The 19,349-nt window shown below is 39.7% G+C and overlaps 1 protein-coding gene across 1 annotated transcript; it reads left to right on the top strand.

The window, feature by feature from the left end:
* Positions 1–2,061: 2,061 nt before the first annotated feature.
* On the top strand, positions 2,062–8,934 carry LOC102078184 (serine/threonine-protein kinase 36). The gene is made up of 18 exons (XM_019363622.2): positions 2,062–2,172; positions 2,262–2,402; positions 2,503–2,612; positions 2,696–2,945; positions 3,175–3,268; positions 3,372–3,559; positions 3,656–3,898; positions 5,615–5,746; positions 5,833–6,009; positions 6,099–6,190; positions 6,308–6,371; positions 6,482–6,592; positions 6,680–6,754; positions 6,848–6,965; positions 7,095–7,221; positions 7,307–7,487; positions 7,694–8,623; positions 8,795–8,934. The coding sequence occupies exons 1-18, from the start codon at positions 2,068–2,070 to the stop codon at positions 8,912–8,914; spliced, it is 3,258 nt and encodes a 1,085-aa protein (XP_019219167.2). The 5' UTR covers positions 2,062–2,067; the 3' UTR covers positions 8,915–8,934.
* Positions 8,935–19,349: the final 10,415 nt, after the last annotated feature.

Genomic DNA, 19,349 nt, shown 5'->3' with positions numbered 1-19,349 from the left:
CATTTTGGGCTTTTAATGATTTGTTCTTTTTTTTTTTTGGTTTCTTTTTTGGAATGACTGTATAGGGTGCATCTTTAATAACTTTTAAAACAAGAATTGAGTGCACAAGTTTGAATTTATTTGGATTTTTTCTCACCCGCATGGGATCAAAATTATACATACGAGCTCAAATGTATAAATACACCTCCACTAACTTTTGCTTAAATGTCCTTTTGCAAGTTGCACTTCAATCAGATACTTTTGGGAGCCATCATCTGACTTCTGACATAGAAATTCAGCTATATAACAAACTAGACTGAATACAGGCAAGCGATACAAAAATGGGCAAAGTTAAAATTGATATTATGAATAGTTTTTTGTGAATAACTTCTAATACGTGTTTTTCTACCCCTTTAATTAATAATTTGACATATTTTTTAAATGGTTCCTTAAAACAATTTGAAAATATTGTTCCGGAGAGTTTGTATTGTGAATGTTTATGTTATTGTTTAGGAATTAAAAAATAATTTCTTTCATTTCAGTGGTATAATATCAGAATGTTTATATTCATTGTTTGTGTAATTTCAGTTTAAATGTTCATTTTTGTTTCTTCTGTTGTGTATTAAAGCACAAAATGTAAGAAAAAAAATGTGTGTTGTCTGAGCACAGATTTTTTTGTCTGTGTTTTGTCCCGTCTGAGTTTGTCTTGTTTGCCAAGTCTGGTAGCTGGTAGATGCGACTTACTTTGATCAGTATGTCATTTTACACCATTTTGCATCCTTCATTATAGTCGACACTCGTGTCACATCACTTTCTGGACACTCCTGCTGAACTCTAGCATCCATTGTCACTATAGCTATTTGACAGGTCTGTGACGTGTTAGATATGAAATAATGATTATTTCACTCACTTTATAGTAGGACTACCCCATGCTACTTGACAGTTCTTGATTTCTAAACCCAGTTGCACTGCCAAGACTGTAAATCTCACTAAATAGGGTTTCTACCACCTCAGTCAGTCTTTGCTGTAGAAGCAGCCGATACAGCACAAAATAATGACCAGGTGTATCTTCACATTGTTTAAATTTCATGTTCTTATTTATAAGGGCAAATACAGCTCTTTAAATAGAGAGTAATAAGATGTGATATGTTTTAGATCCATTTGTCTATCTTTACTATTTCCTTTTTGATATGTGTCTGAATTATAATTGTTCAGGTTGTATGATTGACATGAGCATAAAGAATTTTAATCTGACATGAATAAAGATGTTTTAAAAATAAGCCAAATTCTAGCAATACTACATACAAATAATGATCTAAATCATTAATTTAAATCTTTTCTGCAGGTCATTTGGAGAACTTTACTGAGTTTGTAGGTAGCACTTCACCTTCTTTAAAATGCACCTCTAAATTGTCAAAGTCTCTGACACTAAAACACTCACATAAGTCAACATCAGCAACAGCAAGTCTAAGGCTCCACACCAACACCCCTCATGCATCAGGCGTCCTCTGGCTCATTTAAAGTCAGGAAAGACAAACCCAGTTCAGCCAGAGACCATTAAACATAAGCTAATGTGTCATTTAGAGTTCCTGTCTCACATCCAGCTACCTCTGATAAAATTAAATATCAAGCCAATGGAGACACTGGAACCAAGAACAGCACCAGGGCCATGAGAGATAAATGAGGATAAAGGCGTTTGTGTTAACATCTCTAACTTAATGTGACGCAATGGGCTGGTTAGGATTTCAAGCTGTTTTATTGCCTCAGTTACTTGTTATGCATAAAGTACAGAAATGAAGCAGCTATGTGTATTTTTAAACAATCTTTGCAGACAAACTGGATTGTCTTCTAACAAGATGATGTGCATCTACTGCCTTTGATTTATAGGCGGTTTATAAAGTATTCCTGTGTAAAACCCAGCCACTTCAAGTTTTATGTCTCTAAAATAGCGTGTGATGATTTGCAGTGCACTGATATTTGCAGCTGGGATATTAGTATAATTTGTTGTAAAGCCTGTCTGGGAATTAATGGGAAGACGTATGTTTAATTGATGTCAAAGTTTGAAATTTACGGTTTTTGTCGGCTCTAATGGAGCCAACTGCCGCAGAAATGAACTCCTATGACGTTTTGTCGCCGGTGAGAGAGGGCTCATTTGGACGGGTTTACAAGGGAAGAAGAAAGGGTACCAGTATGGTAAGCATCGACGGGGACAGAGTTTAGTTTCCTGATTGTTTAACGACACGACACTGCTTCACATTGTCTCTTAAACTTTGTCCCATGAGGTGGTGGCTCTAAAAGTCATGCCAAAGCTGGGCCGCTCTGAAAATGACCTTCAAATGCTAAAAAAAGAAACTGAAATAATGAGAGACCTTCGGCATCCCAATATTGTCCAGCTCTTTGACAGTTTTGAGACAGAAACAGAGGTATTCTAACATTTCTCTCAACTCTCAAATACGTCGCTGTCAACTGATTGTCTTTGCATAATCCGATGATCATTATAACTCCCTATATAACTCCCTCCAGCTGGTCTCTGCTCTGTACTATTTACATTCCCATCGCATTCTTCACCGTGACATGAAACCCGAAAACATCCTGCTAGAAAAAAGTGGTGTGGTGAAGCTCTGCGACTTTGGGTATGTTGATAGAAGTATGTTGATAAGAAGAAAGCTTTAATTGTTTCTAAAAGAATAAATGACATGATGCAGTCTTGCTGTAGGTTTGCCAGAGCGATGAGCGTCTCCACCTTAGTGCTGACTTCTATCAAGGGAACGCCGCTGTACATGTCCCCTGAGCTGGTGGAGGAGAAACCATATGACCACACTGCTGATCTCTGGTCTTTGGCATGCATCCTTTATGAGCTCCACACGGGGGCGCCTCCGTTCTACACGAACTCCATCTTCAATCTAATGCAGCTCATTGTGAAAGCCCAAGTGAAATGGCCAGAAACCATGAGCAGCACTTGCACGGTACAGTAAAGCTACACTTTACTCACCTTGTGTTATATTTAGGTTGAAGCCAACATCTTCAATATATTCTAAAAAGGCTAGATGAAAATTTTTAAGCCTTGCTTAAGCCTGTAAAAGATTATGTTGCAATTATGAGTCTCTTGAAGGGGTCATTTGAGACAAATCTAACACAAATCGTTGCCTAATGCACAGTCTTCTATATTATTACTGTCTAATAATTTCTTTGCAGAGCTTCCTGAAAGGCTTGTTGACCAAAGACCCCCAGAAACGGTTGTCCTGGCCTGACCTCTTGCACCATCCCTTTGTTGCTGATGGTGTTCTAGGTGATTATTAAAACTCCTGATTTTAGTAGAAAGCTTTAAAATGTAAATGACACATTGTCATGCCTGACTTTCATGGTTTTATTCCCATGTGATGTGTTTGCAGTGTTGCCACACACAAATGTGTCCGGCCCTTTGACGGTAAAACCCAGCCCTGACGTGCTGGCGTTGAAACTCCAGCAAGTGGCAGAGAAGACTGTACCGGCTTCTGGAGAAAGCAGATTGTTGCAAAAGGTCAGGGAACAAACAGACAACTGCAGTAAGAGGAAACCACCAGGAAGTGACGGTGCCAAAGTAAGTAATCAGTAATTATTATTATTTCATTATTTGTAAAAGTTTGTACAGTGAAATCAGCGGAGGGCCTTAAACCTGTTCTGTGTGGACTGACAGAAAACTAAGGATGAAAGGAAAAATGGTGCGATGGCAGCAGCAATGTCCCCTAGAGTGCACAACCCCAAGCCCTCCCGTGGCGATGTTTCTGTTACCTCAGGTCAGCTGGATATGATGGCTGCTAATGGAAGCCTCGGACCGAAGATTCAAGCTAGGTCGACATCAAAGCACAGGTCTAAAGAGATCGGGCCGCGACTTGTGCAGAGATGCAGTAAGAAAAGCCAGGCCACACTGCGGCTGCAGGTCAGAGACAGCTGCCTTTTCCACGCGTTAGAAAATATTTATATTTTCTCTGTCAGTAGAGCATCTGCTTTGGTAATTTAAAAAAATAAAATAAAATTTGCCCTCTTAAATTAATAGATACAGTTGTGTTCAAAATAATAGTGTTTTAAAATGTGAGTAAAGCTCAAAATCCATATATCATGTTTTTTCTATTCATTGGCAACACTGCACATTATGTTTTACATTAAAACATGAAGAAAAAAGTATCAATGTTTCAATTACTTTACAGAAAATGAAGGAAAACATGATATTGGGCTGTTCAAAAAAATAGCAGTGTCTGCATTTTTCATTACAAACTCAAATATTTACTCAATAAACTGAAAAAAAAAAAACATTAAGATTTTGCAGTCCTGTGAATCACTAAACTAATATTTAGTTGTATAACCACCGTTTTTGAGAACTGCTTCACATCTGTGCTGCATGGAGTCGACCAACTTCTGACACCTGTAAACAGGTATGCCAGCCCAGGATGATTTGACAACATTCCACAATTCCTCTGCATTTCTTGGTTTTGCCTCAGAAGCAGCATTTTGATGTCACCCCACAAGTTTCCTATTGGATTAAGGTCCAGGGATTGGGCTGGCCACTCCATAATCTTAATTTTGTTTGTCTGGAAACAAGATGCTGCTCGCTTACTGGTGTGTTTGGGGTCTTTGTCTTTTCGAAACACCCGTTTCAAGGGCATTTGCTCTTCAAGTATTTTGATATAAGAAAATTGATCAGTGATCCCTGGTATGTGATAAATATCCCTGACACCTTAATAAGAGAAACAGCCCCACCATGCTTTACGGTCTTCAGAGTGCACTGTGGCTTGAATTCAGTGTTTGGGGGTCATCTGACAAACCGCCTGCGGCCCTTGGACCCAAAAAGAACAATCTTACTTTCATCAGTCCACAAAATGTTTCTCTATTTCTCCTTTAGCCAGTTGATATGTTCTTTGGCAAATTGTATCCTTTTCAGCACGTCTTTTTTTTTTTAACAGTGGGACTTTGCCCGGGCTTTTTGCCGATAGATTAGCCTCACACAAGCATTTTCTAATTGTCACAGTACTCACAGGTATCTTCAGACCGTCTCTGATCTCCCTGGAGTTGATCATTGGTGGAGTCTTTGCCGTTCTGGCTATTGTTCCATCCATTCAAATGGTAGTCTTCCGTTTTCTTCCACGTCTCTCTGGTTTGGCTTTCCATTTTAAAGCATTGGAGAAATATTTTAGCTGAGCAGCCTATAATTTTCTGCACTTCTTTGTACGTTTTCCCCTCTCCAATCAACGTTTTGATTAAAGCACGGTGTTCTTCTGAACAATGTCTGGCACGACCCATCTTTCTCAGGTTTTCAGAGAGAAATGCATGTACAACATGTGCTGGCTTCATCCTTAAATAAGGGCCACACAAATGACATCTGTTTCTTCACATAATCAGTGGCCTCACTGATTGGACTCCACACTGCCATTATTTTTGAACACGCCCATTTCACTTAATTCTTCAATTACACAGACTCAGGTGCATTCATATCATGAATATTGGGTCTCTCTGACTCTACTACACCGACTGATAAATTATTTGCCATGTAATAATATGATTTATACCAAAAACACTGATTGATCTGGTTAGTCATGTTGGACTGCTGTTATTTTGAACACAACTGTACCTGACACTCAGTCATTTCTTGGTCTTTCAGGATGTAAACAACAAGGAATACTGGGAGAATCTGGCCCAACTATCAGATCCCAGCAGACAAAAGAGAGAGATATTAGATTACAGTGTCGTTATACCTCAGATTAAATCCAAGATCCAGGCATTTAAAGCTCAGGTAATTTGTTTCAGCGTTTCACTTGGTGTGAATTTCTCCTTCTTCAAAACAGTTTTGTATCTACTCTTTTTTCTTTTCTTGGACAGCTAAAAGGGGGCGTGGTAAAAGAAGTTCAGCAGATTCAGCAACCAGTGAGGGTCCTACATAATCTGCTTGTGATTGCTGAGGTTGAGAAGTTGAACCACGTTGGGCTTGAACTTGGACTACCCCGTGTCCTCTTTGGCCTGATCCAGGATACAGTAGGAAGCTCAGATTTCATTAAGGTTGCTACTCTGGATTGAAACAGTGTTTCCCAGTGAACTGATCCCGCAACAGTGTTTCTCACTTATTTTGTACTTTGTCACCTGTTCAGCACCAGCAGAGTATCCCCGTCCTGCAAGAAATGATCACAGTGGTCCTGATCTACTGGGAGAAGAACTGTGCCTGGGTGAGACAAGAACAAAGGTTTGATTAGTCTTTTTTGTTCTTCGCTGAAGCTGATTTTGTTCATTTGTGAAATACTCAGCGCATACAAACGTGATTCCAACTATGGCAGCTCACCATCTGCTTCTCACACCTTAGCTTGGAAGAGTTCACCATGTCCTTCAAAACAATTCTTAGTCAACCAAGTCTCAGTCGTCTGGTCGTGAGTACCCACTGACATATTTCAACAGCGTCAGCCATGTTCAGCATGTTTTACATGTAATATTTTTGAGCTGGTCTGTTGTGTGAAACACTTGATTATCTGTCTTTTAGCCTCTGGCTGCTTGTGTTTTGTCTCTCTTCACACAACACAATGTTGATGTCGAAGTTGATGTGGAGCATCTAATATCCTTGCTGAAAACTCTGGTCTTGGACCCATGTGAGGTACGGAGCTCATGTAAACCTGGCAGTAATATGAAAGCTTAAAGGGATCTGAAAATGTGTGAACCATTTATTTTTCTACATTATCAGCCCCACATTTCTCCACCCTCTGGTTGGGGACTCTGTGATGGCCTGCTGTCTTTGTTCCTAGATGCACTTAATGAGGTCAGACTGCAGATGAAATTTGGATAAACATGTAAATGAGTGGATATTAGCAGCATATCTGTACTAAATGTCTGTGCTTTCTTGTTTAAACAGCATGAGAATGGCCCTTTGCCCTCGGGTTTAAATCCAGTTTTCTTTCTGAATCTGTGGAAAAAGATCGGTGCTTCCCTAGAAGGTGCAACATCAGACTCTGACTTCTGTTCAGCAAATGGTAATTATACTCATCCTATGAAACCTACGGTGTCTGAAAACACTTCTAATGAGAAAATCAAACTTTACTTCTTTGTGTGTGTGTGTGTGTGTGTGTGTGTGTGTGTGTGTGTGTGTGTGTGTGTTACAGGGCTGTATTCCTTTCTCTCTGCTTTGCTGTTTGCCTTCTGCAAGGATGCATATTTGTGCATTCCTCTGTTTTGTGATGATGGATCAGAATGTGTGTACGCTCTTGGTCGCCTGCTGGGCACCGACTGGTTAGTGTTGAGATGTCTTAATTAATTAATTAATTAATCAGCTACAATGCCAGGAGCTAACAATAGCCTCTTTTATATCTTACAGTCTTAATTTGTTTGCCAAGGACAATCCTGGGAGACCCAGGGTGGATCTGGATCACAACACTTTATCCACACTGAGCTGCCACTTGTTATGTTTTCCATTCGCCCTGGACCTGCCTCCACACACGCTGTCCACAGTTCTCCAGTTGTATGACAGCTGTGGTATTGTTACAAGCCTCCTGCAGGTCAGGGCCTTATTTTGCTCCAATAAAGATCTCACCGACAAACATAGTTCTCTGATGCAACACAGGATAACTCTTGCACTACATTCATGTCTGACATGCAGTACTGTTCACCTGGATGTGTCTGTACTTTTTTGAGAGCAGTGTTGTTGCCTGTTTGATGTGTGGTGAGTTTTCTGTGTGATTTTGGGTTTTTTGTGCTTTTGCAGGTAATTGAAACCATTCCTCTTCAGCTACTGGAGCTGCCTCTCTCCCTTCTGAGCCGCATGCTCCTGTGTGATCCCCACCGCTCGATTGACCACCTCACAAAAGCAGCTTCTTCCTTTTTCTCACCATCCTGGGATGACCAGCTTCCTGCCTCCAGCCATCAGAGTCCTCCAACCAGAACTCCCAGTTCTCTGCTCCCCGAACTCCTGCAGTTGGAAATTCTGTGGGAAGCTGCTGTGGAGCTCCTCACTCTATTGTCTCGGATAGCCCGTTGTCCCTCCTGCCCCCTGCAACTTTATGTAGAAACCTCAGTGCTGCAACATGCACTGGCTCACTCCTATGAGCAGATCAGGGCTGCCACGTGTAGATTTTTAGGAAATTTGGATCCATTCAGGCCTCTAACACAATGTGCCCTCCAACCTGACATTTTCAAAGCCATGATAAACAGTCTTAATGATTCCTGCGTGCCTGTCCGGCAGGTGGCTTGCAGGGCGGTTGGGAACTGGTTAGGCTATATTGCAGCTGGGCTACATATGGACAAACCCAGTGAGAAGGGGATATATAGAGAGAGTTGGTGCATAGAAAATCAACAAAATAAACAGAGATACTCAGATATTGAGGCAGCAAGTGATCTGGAAACAATAAGAGAGCAGAGAATGGAGGAGGAGGTGGAGAGAAGGTGGACACATGAAGCCAGGAGGACCGTGGCCATGCTGGTATCTCTAATCTGTGATCCTGATGCCCTCACACGTCGTCACTGCTGCGCTGCCCTGGGAAACCTGCTAAATGTTGATGGAGCCATATCGTTGTTGCTGGAGGAAAATGTGCCCGGCTTACTTCTAAGAACTGCATGCACAGATTCCCATAGTGCAGTGAGAAAAGCTGCCATAGGATCTTTATACCTGTACAGCCAGCAGGATGCCATGCGTCAGGTAAGGAGCAGGTCACAGCAGGGCACATGCTCACATTACAATAAGACAATCTCTGTTTAGAGAATTTGGTGCTATGGAAATAGTTACATTTGAATTTTTAATTTGAAAAGCAGGAAACATTTATTTATTTTATATTATTGCTTTTTGTGTTTTTTAAACATTCATTCAAAGGTCCTGATGTCTCTTGATGCCAGTAAGAAGCTTGATCAGGCTTCACACCATGCTCCTCCACAGTGTGACTATCAGCGGCTCATTGGACAGCTGACTCCACCAGAAGAGTCAGCAGCTTAAAAACCTGCTCCCTGTTTAACTTTACAAGCCATGTGTTAGTGAACGACAGTTTCCCTGTTTATGAATCAAATTAAAACTGTTTTTACTGTTTAAGGTCTCACTTTATGACAGCAAGCTGTTTTAATTTCATGAGAAAAAGAAACGATGTAACTTCTTAAAAATCACGGTAGGTTTTCTTTTTCATCGATAAAATTGTCATAACAATAATTTAGTCTGTATAAAAGTGGAGAATGAGGAGTTTCATTAATTTCTGAGTTATGAGTATTTCTACAGGCATTTCTACTGTCCATTTTTAATAAGCTTTTCTTTAGGTGTAGCGAATGTTATAGATGGATTTTTAAAGGCACATTTTTCCATATGCAGATCAACATGTGAATTTAGAGGCTTTCGCATTTCAAAGCCCTTTAAGGTCTTCTAGAAGTCTGTGTATTTGGGCTAAATAAAGTAGAAAGCAGCGAAGCTGAATTTCCAAGGACTGTACGTCGAACGGGTTTTCATGCTTTTTATGATAAATTTTGTATCTGCTAAACCAGAAGAGAGGTTTCAGTCGTCTCTGTGTGGCTTCAGGTTGTTGCTGGTTCTGCGCTGGATGATGCACGCGCTCTCTGCGCTTCTGGTGTCATGTACCAGGCTAATAAAATATTCCCAGCTGTGGAAGCCAAATGCACCTTGCACATCTTTGCAGAGGCTTAGAGCAGCATGAGAGTACTGATTAGCGTTCACATATCCAGAATAAAAACATCGGGTCAGGTCAGGGGTGATATCGGTATCAGAGAGACACAGTGAGCCTTGGTTAGAGATGGAGGGGGCAATGAAAATAGAGTCTCGCTGTAAATCAATCACTAATTATTGCTGGAAAGCTTTAATCTTTAGGATGAATTTTATATTAAGCTCAGTGGCAGCAACGAAAGGATCAAGATGAAGAACATAATCCAAAGCGCTCGATTCTAGAACACTGAAGGTCATACAAGTCCACTCAGGGACAACTCCTCCTGGTCATTCTCCACGTGTGTGCTCAGCGGCTGCTGCCTTCTGTCGAGCTCATGCATTTGATCATGTGTAAAAATATGGAAACAGGACCTTTTGTTTGTTTGGTGCTACTGTTACGTGTATAGAAATCAGGGGCGGATCTAGAAGGGTGGCATGGGGTGGCATCTGCCACCCTAAAATGATCTCTCGCCACACCAAGTGACACCCTAGTTTTGCAAATGACAGTTTTGTTTATTAAAATAAGACAGTGTTAACACTTTGAGTGTAGTTGCAATTAACATTGAATATAAATTCTAAAACTGAATATATTGCATAGTGTTACCCACCTCCACCATAAAAAAATGATCTCATATCTCTTGGAGATATATTTTTTATATTCTTATAAATGCACCATGGTGGGCTTGGGGTAAAACAGCATTTCGGTACAATATACCAAAAACAAAAGTACAAAAGAACTACAGCAATGAAAATACAACTACTTACACTCATTTATTCATTTAGTGAGAATCAACAACTTTTAGTCTGTTCTTTGCAGCATTGAGGCTATGTCCACACGTACCCGGGTATTTTTGAAAACGCAGATTTTTCTATGCGTTTGCACCTTTCGTCCACACGTAAACGGCGTTTTCGGTCACTGAAAACGGAGATTTCTAAAAACTCCGGCCAGGGTGGATATTTTCTAAAACTCCGGTTTTGCATTTACGTGTGGACGAGAAAAACGGAGAAAACGCAGTGTCAAAGGTGTGCGCCTTTTTTGACGTCACAGTGTGCGCCACGTTGTTGTTTCGGTGAAATGAATTTCTACAATACTGTTACTGTTAATTGTACTCTCTGCAGTGTTTAAATGCTTACATATACACACACAGTTACTGTCCCTTCATATATACGACTCGGTTCTGCTTCTATGCCCCATCTTTGTTTACTTTTTCCCACCGAGGCTTCTAGACTTCTGATTGGCCAACATTTCTACACGGTTAGGAATATAGCGCCACCTGCTGCTTTGGCATGTTCCTAGCAGCGTTTTCCTTCATTTCTGCCTTTACGTGTGGACGGGATTATTTTTTAAAACGAAAACGGAAAATCTCCGTTTTCAAAAATACCCGGGTACGTGTGGACATAGCCTCAGTGTCGCAGCATTCATGCTCAGAGCATTCACGTTCACCAGAGAAACATTTGAAAACATTCGGATCCTTTTCATAGTGATTTAAACACACTCCAAGATGTCTCACGGAAAGCACTGTAAATTACCTCATTAATCTTTTGTAAAGTGTTTTGTAAACTTATGAGTGGCTATTATATTGTTGGAGCTTGGACCCAGCGGATGCTTTTATTTTGAAAGTCACAGAGCGACAAGGTGCCGTAAATCAAGTGGCGTAAACTATATAGCAGAAGCGCGAGTTTTAATGCACAGAGAGAAGGTGTGCTCTATGGTTAATGGACGGGAATGGGAAAAAGAACGGCTATTAAGGTGCAATCCTGAGTTGAAAGCAGTTCCTTAGCACCTGGTTGATGAGGGAACAAGGTTTGTAACAAAGTTTGTCTTGTGGATATGTACTTTGTTGTTTTACAGAGCATATAGCTGCTGACCGCTACTAAGGGTAAAGGCTAAGTTTTCACCCACTAGAGGGTGCTAACGTGCCTCTTCATGTTTAGGCAGCGATGCAACGATTTCACTGTTATATGCAATAATTTACAAGTTTTAGTGTTATTTGTTATGTAAGGTAAAGAGAATTAATTTGTGATTAATGAATAAGTCAAAAGGTTAAAGGTAACACACTGTTTGATTTACTAATAGTCTTTTATTCTGTATGTTGTAGCTCTTACGGTGTGTTCACATACACGGCTGTTTAATAAAAGGATTGTGAACCATCAGTTTGAGAGACCATCTTTTCAACCGGGGATGCTACAAGCACCAAGAAACACAAGAAGTTTACCCCAGCTCTTTTCGCTGGGATGAACCAGAAGACCCTTACCTCAGTTCTCTTCCTTGGGATGAACAAGTAGAACTAGAGGAGAAGCGCTTGGAAGAACTGGAAAATGAAAATCTCTTGAACAGAGAGAAGATTGTGTTCCTGGTGCAAGAAAATGAGAAAATGAAAGCTGAATTGGAAAAAGTGTCCTACCAGCTTCAAGAAAAGGAAGTTATAATTGTGGAGAAACAACAGGATCTCCAAGACAAAAAGAACCAGGAGCTCCAAGCAAAGCTTGATGAAGCTCTGGGACAAAAAGAAGAAATCCTCCATGAGAAAGAACAACTGGAGATTAACCACAGAGACATGCAGTGCAAACTCCAAGATATGGAGATAAAATACATGGCGCTAGAAGCAAAGCATAATGAAACACTGCGCACAAATGAAGAATTTCTTCAAGAGAGAAGGCAACAGGTCTCCAAGCTTCAGAACATGGAAAAACACAGTGAAGGCTTGCAGGTAAAGCTTGATGAAGCTCTAGAGAAAAACAAAGAAATCCTCCAAGAGAAAGAACAACTGGAAATAAACCAGAGAGACATGCAGTGCAAGGGAGTCCAAGGGATGGAGGAAAAATGCAAAGTGCTGCAGGGAAAGCTTAATAAGACACTGCACAAAAATCAACAGTTGCTTCAAGAGCGAAAGCAAAACGACATGAAACAAAAAGAAATGGATTGCAAGGTTGAAGAGATGGAGGAAAAATACAGAGCGCTCCAAATAAAGCTTGACAAAACATTGCACAGAAATAAAGAGTTTCGTGAAGAGAACGATCAACATGAAATAAAACAGAAAGAAATGGATTGCAACCTTGAAGACATGGAGGAAAAATACAAAGCGCTCCAAATAACGCTTGATGAAACACTGCAGAAAAACCAAGTTTCTTCAAGAAATCGAACAACTGAGCATAAAACTAAAAGCAATGGATTCCAAGCTTCGGAACCTGGAGAAACACAATCAAGGCTTGCAAGTAAAGCTTGATGAAGCTCTGGAAATTAACAAAGAAATCCTCCAAGAGAAACAACAACTTGAAAAAATCCAGAGAGACATGCAATGCAAACTCCAAGGGATGGAGGAAAAACACAAAGTGCTGCAGGGAAAGCTTAATAAGACACTGCCAAAAAATCAGCAGTTGCTTCAAGAGCGAAAGCAGCACAACATGAAACAAAAGGAAATGGATTGCAAGGTTGAAGAGATGGAGGAAAGATACAGAGCACTCCAAATAAAGCTTGACAAAACACTTCACAGAAATAAAGAGTTTCGTGAAGAGAACGAGCAACACGAAATAAAACAGAAAGAAATGGAATGCCTGCTTGAAGAGATGGAGGAAAAGTACAAAGCGCTCCAAATAACGCTTGATGAAACACTGCAGAAAAATCAAGAGTTTCTTCAAGAGATCGAACAACTGGGCATGAAGCAGAAAGAAGAAAAACTTCTTCTCCAGATGAAAAATGCAAAACTGCAAGAATTTTATAATGAAATGAAATTCAAAACAACCAAACTGGAAGGAGAAAAGAAAAAACTGGAGAGTAGGATCTCTGCAATGCTGAGAAAAAACACAACTGGAAGAACTTTCTAACAACCTGAAGTGCAAAACCAACAACTAGAGAAAACACATCAAGACCTGCAGTGCACGCTTCAGGAAATCCAGAGGAGAAGTCAGCAGGTAGAAGACATGAGCAAGAAAGTACAACAGAGAAATACAGACATGCAGAAGGCAGAGCTAATGCAGGAAACATCTAAAGAACTGAAAGACAAGCTTGAAGAGAAACAAGCAAAATTAGAAGAAGTGGAGAAAAGATGTGAGCAACTTGAGAAGCAAAATGCAGAATCAATCGATGAGTTGAAAACCCTCATCCTTGAGAAAAAAGTGCTCATGGAACAGTGCCTGAAACAGAAGAAGAAGAAACGCTTCCGCTTGTTCTGGTGGAGGGACACTGGTGCTCCTCACCTGATGTAACCTTGTCTTCCTCCACCTCTGTTCCATCTTAATTATCACCTCTCCTCTCCTCTCCCCTCTTCCTCCCCTCTCTCAATACCTCTCCCAACACCTCTCCCCTCCCATCTTCTTTTTCTTTTTTCAGCCTCACCCCCCAACCAGTCCCGGCAGTTGACTGACCCCTCCTGAGCCTGGTTCTGCTGGAGGTTTCTGCCTGTTTAAAGGCAGTTTTTCCTCCCCACTGTCGCCTTAGTGCTTGCTCAGAGGGGATTGTTGGGGTTTTCTCTCCTCTATCCCTTTCCTCCTTTCGATCCCCTTTACCCCCTTCTACCTTTCCTTTACCCTCTTCTTTACAAACCCACCTGATTTTTCAATAAACCAATTGGCTTCATTATATACGTGTCAGATCAATGTCTTCATTCAATAATCTTAAGTAGAAAAATAAGAAATGGGTAATAGCTGCATGTGTGTGTTTGTATGTGTGTGTGCATAATATGCATACTTTACCTGTTTGATCCAAATCCCAGAAGGAATTAGATAAAACAAGAAAACAAAACAAAAAATGTTTCTCTCTCTTCATAGGTTAGATTTTAAATCCTGATTTGTATCAGCTACCAGTTAACCTATATTAGTAGCTCCAGATTAATCTAAGTTTCTTTTAGTTGTTGTTGTAACTCTCCCAATAACACTCCAATGAGTTATCAATACAACTCCAACAGAATGAATTTGATTGCTGAAGATGAAATCGACTGTTCACAATCGACTGTTACAAGAAAATCCTTTGAATTCACAATCCAGTGTGTAATCAGTTCATGGTTGAAGTCCTCTGCATGCTGCAGTAACAGAAAATATTGTCAAGGCGTGCTGTGTGGTAGGTGGAGAGCAGACCCAAAATGCAGGAACCCTCGGAGAAAAGTCAACTCAAAGTGCAGCTTTATTAGCTAGAACTAGCAATCTTAACATAAACATAAGCTGAGCACACAACATGGAAGAGTACAAAGACACCATGAAGACCAGAGGGAAGTGAGGACTTTAAATAAACCAGAGATGGGGACTTTCATTACTTCTATGAAATATACTTTTGCACGCTAAAGAACAGAAAATTAATCTCAGTCTTTATTCTTTTAACTGTTGCTTCTGAGAAGGAATCCATACCTGTGAATTCATATTCTTTATCAAATTGGCCCAAATGTGCTGACTACACCGTAAAAAATCAAACTTGCAATTGCTGAGCTTAGTCATTTCTTTCACAATTCAACAATAAAAGCTGAGTTGCCCCATAAACTCAAATACATTAGGGTTCCAACTAATCCTTTAACGTTTTGGAGCAAAAGTTGGTCTCAGATGAAATTTATTGCTGGCAAAATGAATGAATTCAAGCTTTACATGAGTTTAAGGTGTTGGCGCCTTTCTATGCCTGAGCACGCATGCGCATCTCATAGTTTTGGATACTACGGGGTCTACATTGCACTTTTGCAAGGACTGAGAGCCACCTGGCCGTTTCCCTTAATGCAAACACGAGGCTTTACCAGGAGCTGGATGCAGCTAAGGTGTTCATCTTAACTTTCTTAAGGCAAGTAATGTTTCTTTTATTGTGTATTTATATGTGTTTACTACATCATTTAAGATCCCCCCTAGACTGTTTTACTCAATCGTGCTGCTTGAATGCCCTCGTGAGCAACTTGAATGTTTTCCATCATAAAATAGTGCTTTAAAGTTTTGGTATAAAAATCGCCATGTCACAAAACAATGAAAATCCGACAAACATCCCTACCAAACAGGCGCGCCCATGTTTGACAAGCCTCGCGACACCCCCTACGTGTATTTCATGAAGTGCAGGCTGTGGCCGCCATACTACCGAAAAAAAAATTCGGGGGCGCCCTCTGCCATGTCGTTTAATTTGTTCAAATCACATTTAGCCAATAAAATATGTGGTTTAGTTTCTGTGTGAACGGGGTGGTGGAGTCCTCACGCCCAGCGAGCTCCACCAAACACAAACAGGAGGGAGAGGAAAATCAGAGAAGCAGCTACAGAGCACAAGCAGCATAGCAGTAAATATGGGGTTATTTTAAATACGAAGGCTGACTAGAGTCTGCAAGAGTCATATCGAACAGACTTTAACCCTCTGGGGTCGACGGACGCGCCGGCTCGTCAAAACCACATGACCAATTTAAAATGACACAGCTAAAAGATGCAGCGACTCAGTCTCCATTTCAACTTGGGACGAAAGTGCGGACTTCAAACTATACACCAGTTTTTGAATTGTGTCGACAGGCCACGTAAAACCAGAGTTATGATAAAAAATACACGCGATGGTTTTTTTTTTTCTGAACAAAACAGTGGTGTTTACAGCGGGAAGAACGGTAAAAACGGCGTTTTCTAAGGACCGCGCTAGCAAACACTCTCCACTTGCGAGTAAAAAAAAAAAGAAAATACACCCCTTCCCTATTGGTGTTAGAGTTTACCATCTCAGCCAATCAAAAAAATGATATGGCAACATGTGGCACTTGGTTGTTTAGGGAGAAAGGGAAGTTTTAGGAGTGACACCCGCGACGGAAAGCAGGCGCGCAAAAGAAAGAGAGCGCGAGTTTTCATATGTGAGACATTAGTGACGTTTAGCGTGTTTGGAGGCTAGAGTTAGTTTGTTGTGTAGTTATTGTTTTGTATTGTGTGTGAGTTATACTGCTGAATGTCACATTTGCTCCAAAAAAGCCATCAAAGGCAGATTCCAGTGTAAACGCTGTTCCCACATGGAAAACTGGACTGATACACCTCCTGCTGTCAGACCTGCAGGGTTTAGGCCTGTGCTGTTCTCCTCTGTCTTATATTGAACACAAACTATTTTTGGACTGGCACAAATAATTTCTGTGCCTTCTTATTTGATGCAGCACAACTGATTGTTCTGTAACTAGATTTAAATGGTTATATAAAAAACGCCCGAGGCCTTGGCTGCATTTTTAGGTAAATAGTACCATATAACTTTGTTTGCAAAACTTTGGGAACTTCAGGTTCATACACATGTAACGAAAGATACTTTATTAAATATTTACTAAATTGATATAAAAATTGTTAGTTTTCAAAAAGTGTGTCCTCCTGAATGGGATTATAAGCTAACAAGCAGCGCTGTGTGTTTGGCAGATGGCAGGTCATGACGGACAGTTCAACTCTCATCCCACTTTTTGTTATAAATGTCATAAGTGTGCTACATTGGTTGTGCATCAAAATTACTTTAAAAAAAACTGACAAAACCATGAGCAATTATCTGGAATAACTAATTTTAACATCTTATTTCTTAAGGCTGTATTTTTAGCAACAACACTTAATCTGTTTTAAAAACAAAATGGTAGGTTTATAAATGAGACTGAGTCTTATTTGATTTCCTTGTTTTAGGCCTCAAACATAGTCCAGCATCGACGAACCATCAGTTTGGAAGGGTTACAGATATTTATTCGTGACGACGAGACCAAACTCTTCTTAACATGTCTGGTGAGTATGCAAATCTACTCAATCTTCAGTTTTGGTTTACAGAGACTTGTATGTACTGTTGTTAATTTTGCATAGGATACAGATCCAGTTGAGAGGGCAACCCGAGGTGTTACGGTGGGCATCCTCACTGTTCTGGAGGACTATGTGGGACCCAACTCGCAGTCCACAGTGGTCAACACTGCCATTGTTTTGGAAGAGGACATTATTCTTGATGATCTGCCAGACCTTCCCACTGCCTTTGCCTACCTGTTTGGCCTACTTTATGGGGTCAACATGGAGTTTCCCAAAGAACTCAAGTACACATTTGTTTGCTGTATGGAAACCAGATAGAAGAGTTCATATCCTGCCATCTGATGTTTTGAATCTGTTTGTTAGTGACTATCAGTCAAGATAGGTTTGATTTTCTGTCTGACAATACCACACCTTTAAAATTGGATGAGTAACATTTGTTACAAAAATTTGACCTTTTTTTTGTTTTTGGAAAAGGACTTTATTTGTGGCTAAATGTTGTCAGTATGTTAAAAATGGCTCATCTCAAAACATTGTCAGTGGTACAGTTGTGTTTGAACACAAAGTTATTTGAAAATCAAAATTGTGTAAACATTCATTAATACAACAGGGAGCACCTCATGAAAACTATAAAGGATACTTTTTCTAAACTTTAGGAAATTGATTGGCAAAACAAAAAAAATATGTTGTGTAAACTTTAGGAATTACATTGTTAAAACAATGAAAAATATATTTTGTCAACTTTAGGAAATACGTTGCCAAAACTAAAACTAATACCTTGTGTAAACTTTAGGAAATACATTGCTAAGACAATAAAATATGAGTTAAGAAAAAGCACAGTTATTAATTTTGTAAACACAAAAACATTAGTTGAAGCAACTTTTCTCCTAAACTTGAAATTATAAGTTATCCATCAGAACCTAAAAACGTAAATGCAGTGGGTTGCCTTGAGTTTTTAAGTTTTTGCAACAATTCTTTTTTTAACAGTGTATTTTATTTAGTGCCCTGTGAACTAATGCCTTTCTTCCAACAATGTCTAACAAAAACACATGAATTTAAATAAAATATCCATAAAGTAAAGTAGAAAGGATTGCTTTTGTATAATAAAACAGTAAGAATAGGAGTAAATTTTGATATATTGGTATGTCATAAAGTCATGTATTATATTAGCAATGAGTAATATTGCACTGAAGTTTATGTTATTGAGTAATAAGGGGGCAGAAACTTGGAATAATAATGTGGAAACATTACTTTATTAACTTGGTTTTCCATATTATTACGGTCTTGTTTCCACATTATTACACCACTATTATGGCATTATTATGAAGTTGTAATAGAAAGGATTACCAAAGTGTGAAGAATTATCATTGAAATCATTTTTTAAATGTGTTTTGGAGAAGTTTGTCTAAGTTTATAAGACATCTTTGAGTTTCAGGAGAGGAAAAAAAGTGGTAAACATTTAAATGCATAAAGCAAAACATATAGTTGGCCCAGAAATTGAGCTCAGCATCACACATACTGTTTCATCTTGCAAAGAAACCCTGTAATGTTTGCCAATATTCCCTTGGCTTGTCCATTTGAATAGTGCATGGAATGACATTTATAATACGCCCTTTACTCTGCTCACCTCATTATAGGTAAGGCAAGCTGTGAGGAAATGGCTTTAGATTATGAAAAACAGAGCCACAGGAATTCAGCTGAAAAGTCCAAACCTTTGGCAGTTCTCTCAGGAGAATCTACACATACAGTGCATTATTTACAGGTTAGACAGGTGGCACATTAGAGTATAAATAATGCCAAAAATTGTCAACAACATTTGCTTTAATGCTTTGTTTTCTTTTTTTCTTTCTTTTTTTAAATATACCTTCATATAACACTGGATCCCTTCTGTGCAGCCTATTCTAATACTAACTCAGCCATGGATGAGCTGCACAAGGCAATAAGGAGTCAGCAGAACTCCTATCCCAATGCAGTGTACATCATAGTTGGGGACTTTAACCATGTTGACTTAAGGTCAGTATTCACCAAATTTGAACATTATAGCAAC

This window comes from Oreochromis niloticus, linkage group LG10, assembly GCF_001858045.2.
Source record: "Oreochromis niloticus isolate F11D_XX linkage group LG10, O_niloticus_UMD_NMBU, whole genome shotgun sequence".
NCBI lineage: Eukaryota > Metazoa > Chordata > Actinopteri > Cichliformes > Cichlidae > Oreochromis > Oreochromis niloticus.
The sequence above is the reverse complement of the archived record's forward strand: the minus strand, read 5'-3'. Positions and strand labels throughout refer to the sequence as shown.

Excerpts from the sequence above, each read along its gene's own strand:
- LOC102078184 (XM_019363622.2), top strand. The coding sequence starts at position 2,068 with ATGGAGCCAACTGCCGCAGAAATGAACTCCTATGACGTTTTGTCGCCG. Across the intron at positions 2,946-3,174 it reads CCATGAGCAGCACTTGCACG|AGCTTCCTGAAAGGCTTGTT; the intron begins GTACAGTAAAGC and ends ATTTCTTTGCAG. Across the intron at positions 6,010-6,098 it reads GAAGCTCAGATTTCATTAAG|CACCAGCAGAGTATCCCCGT; the intron begins GTTGCTACTCTG and ends TCACCTGTTCAG.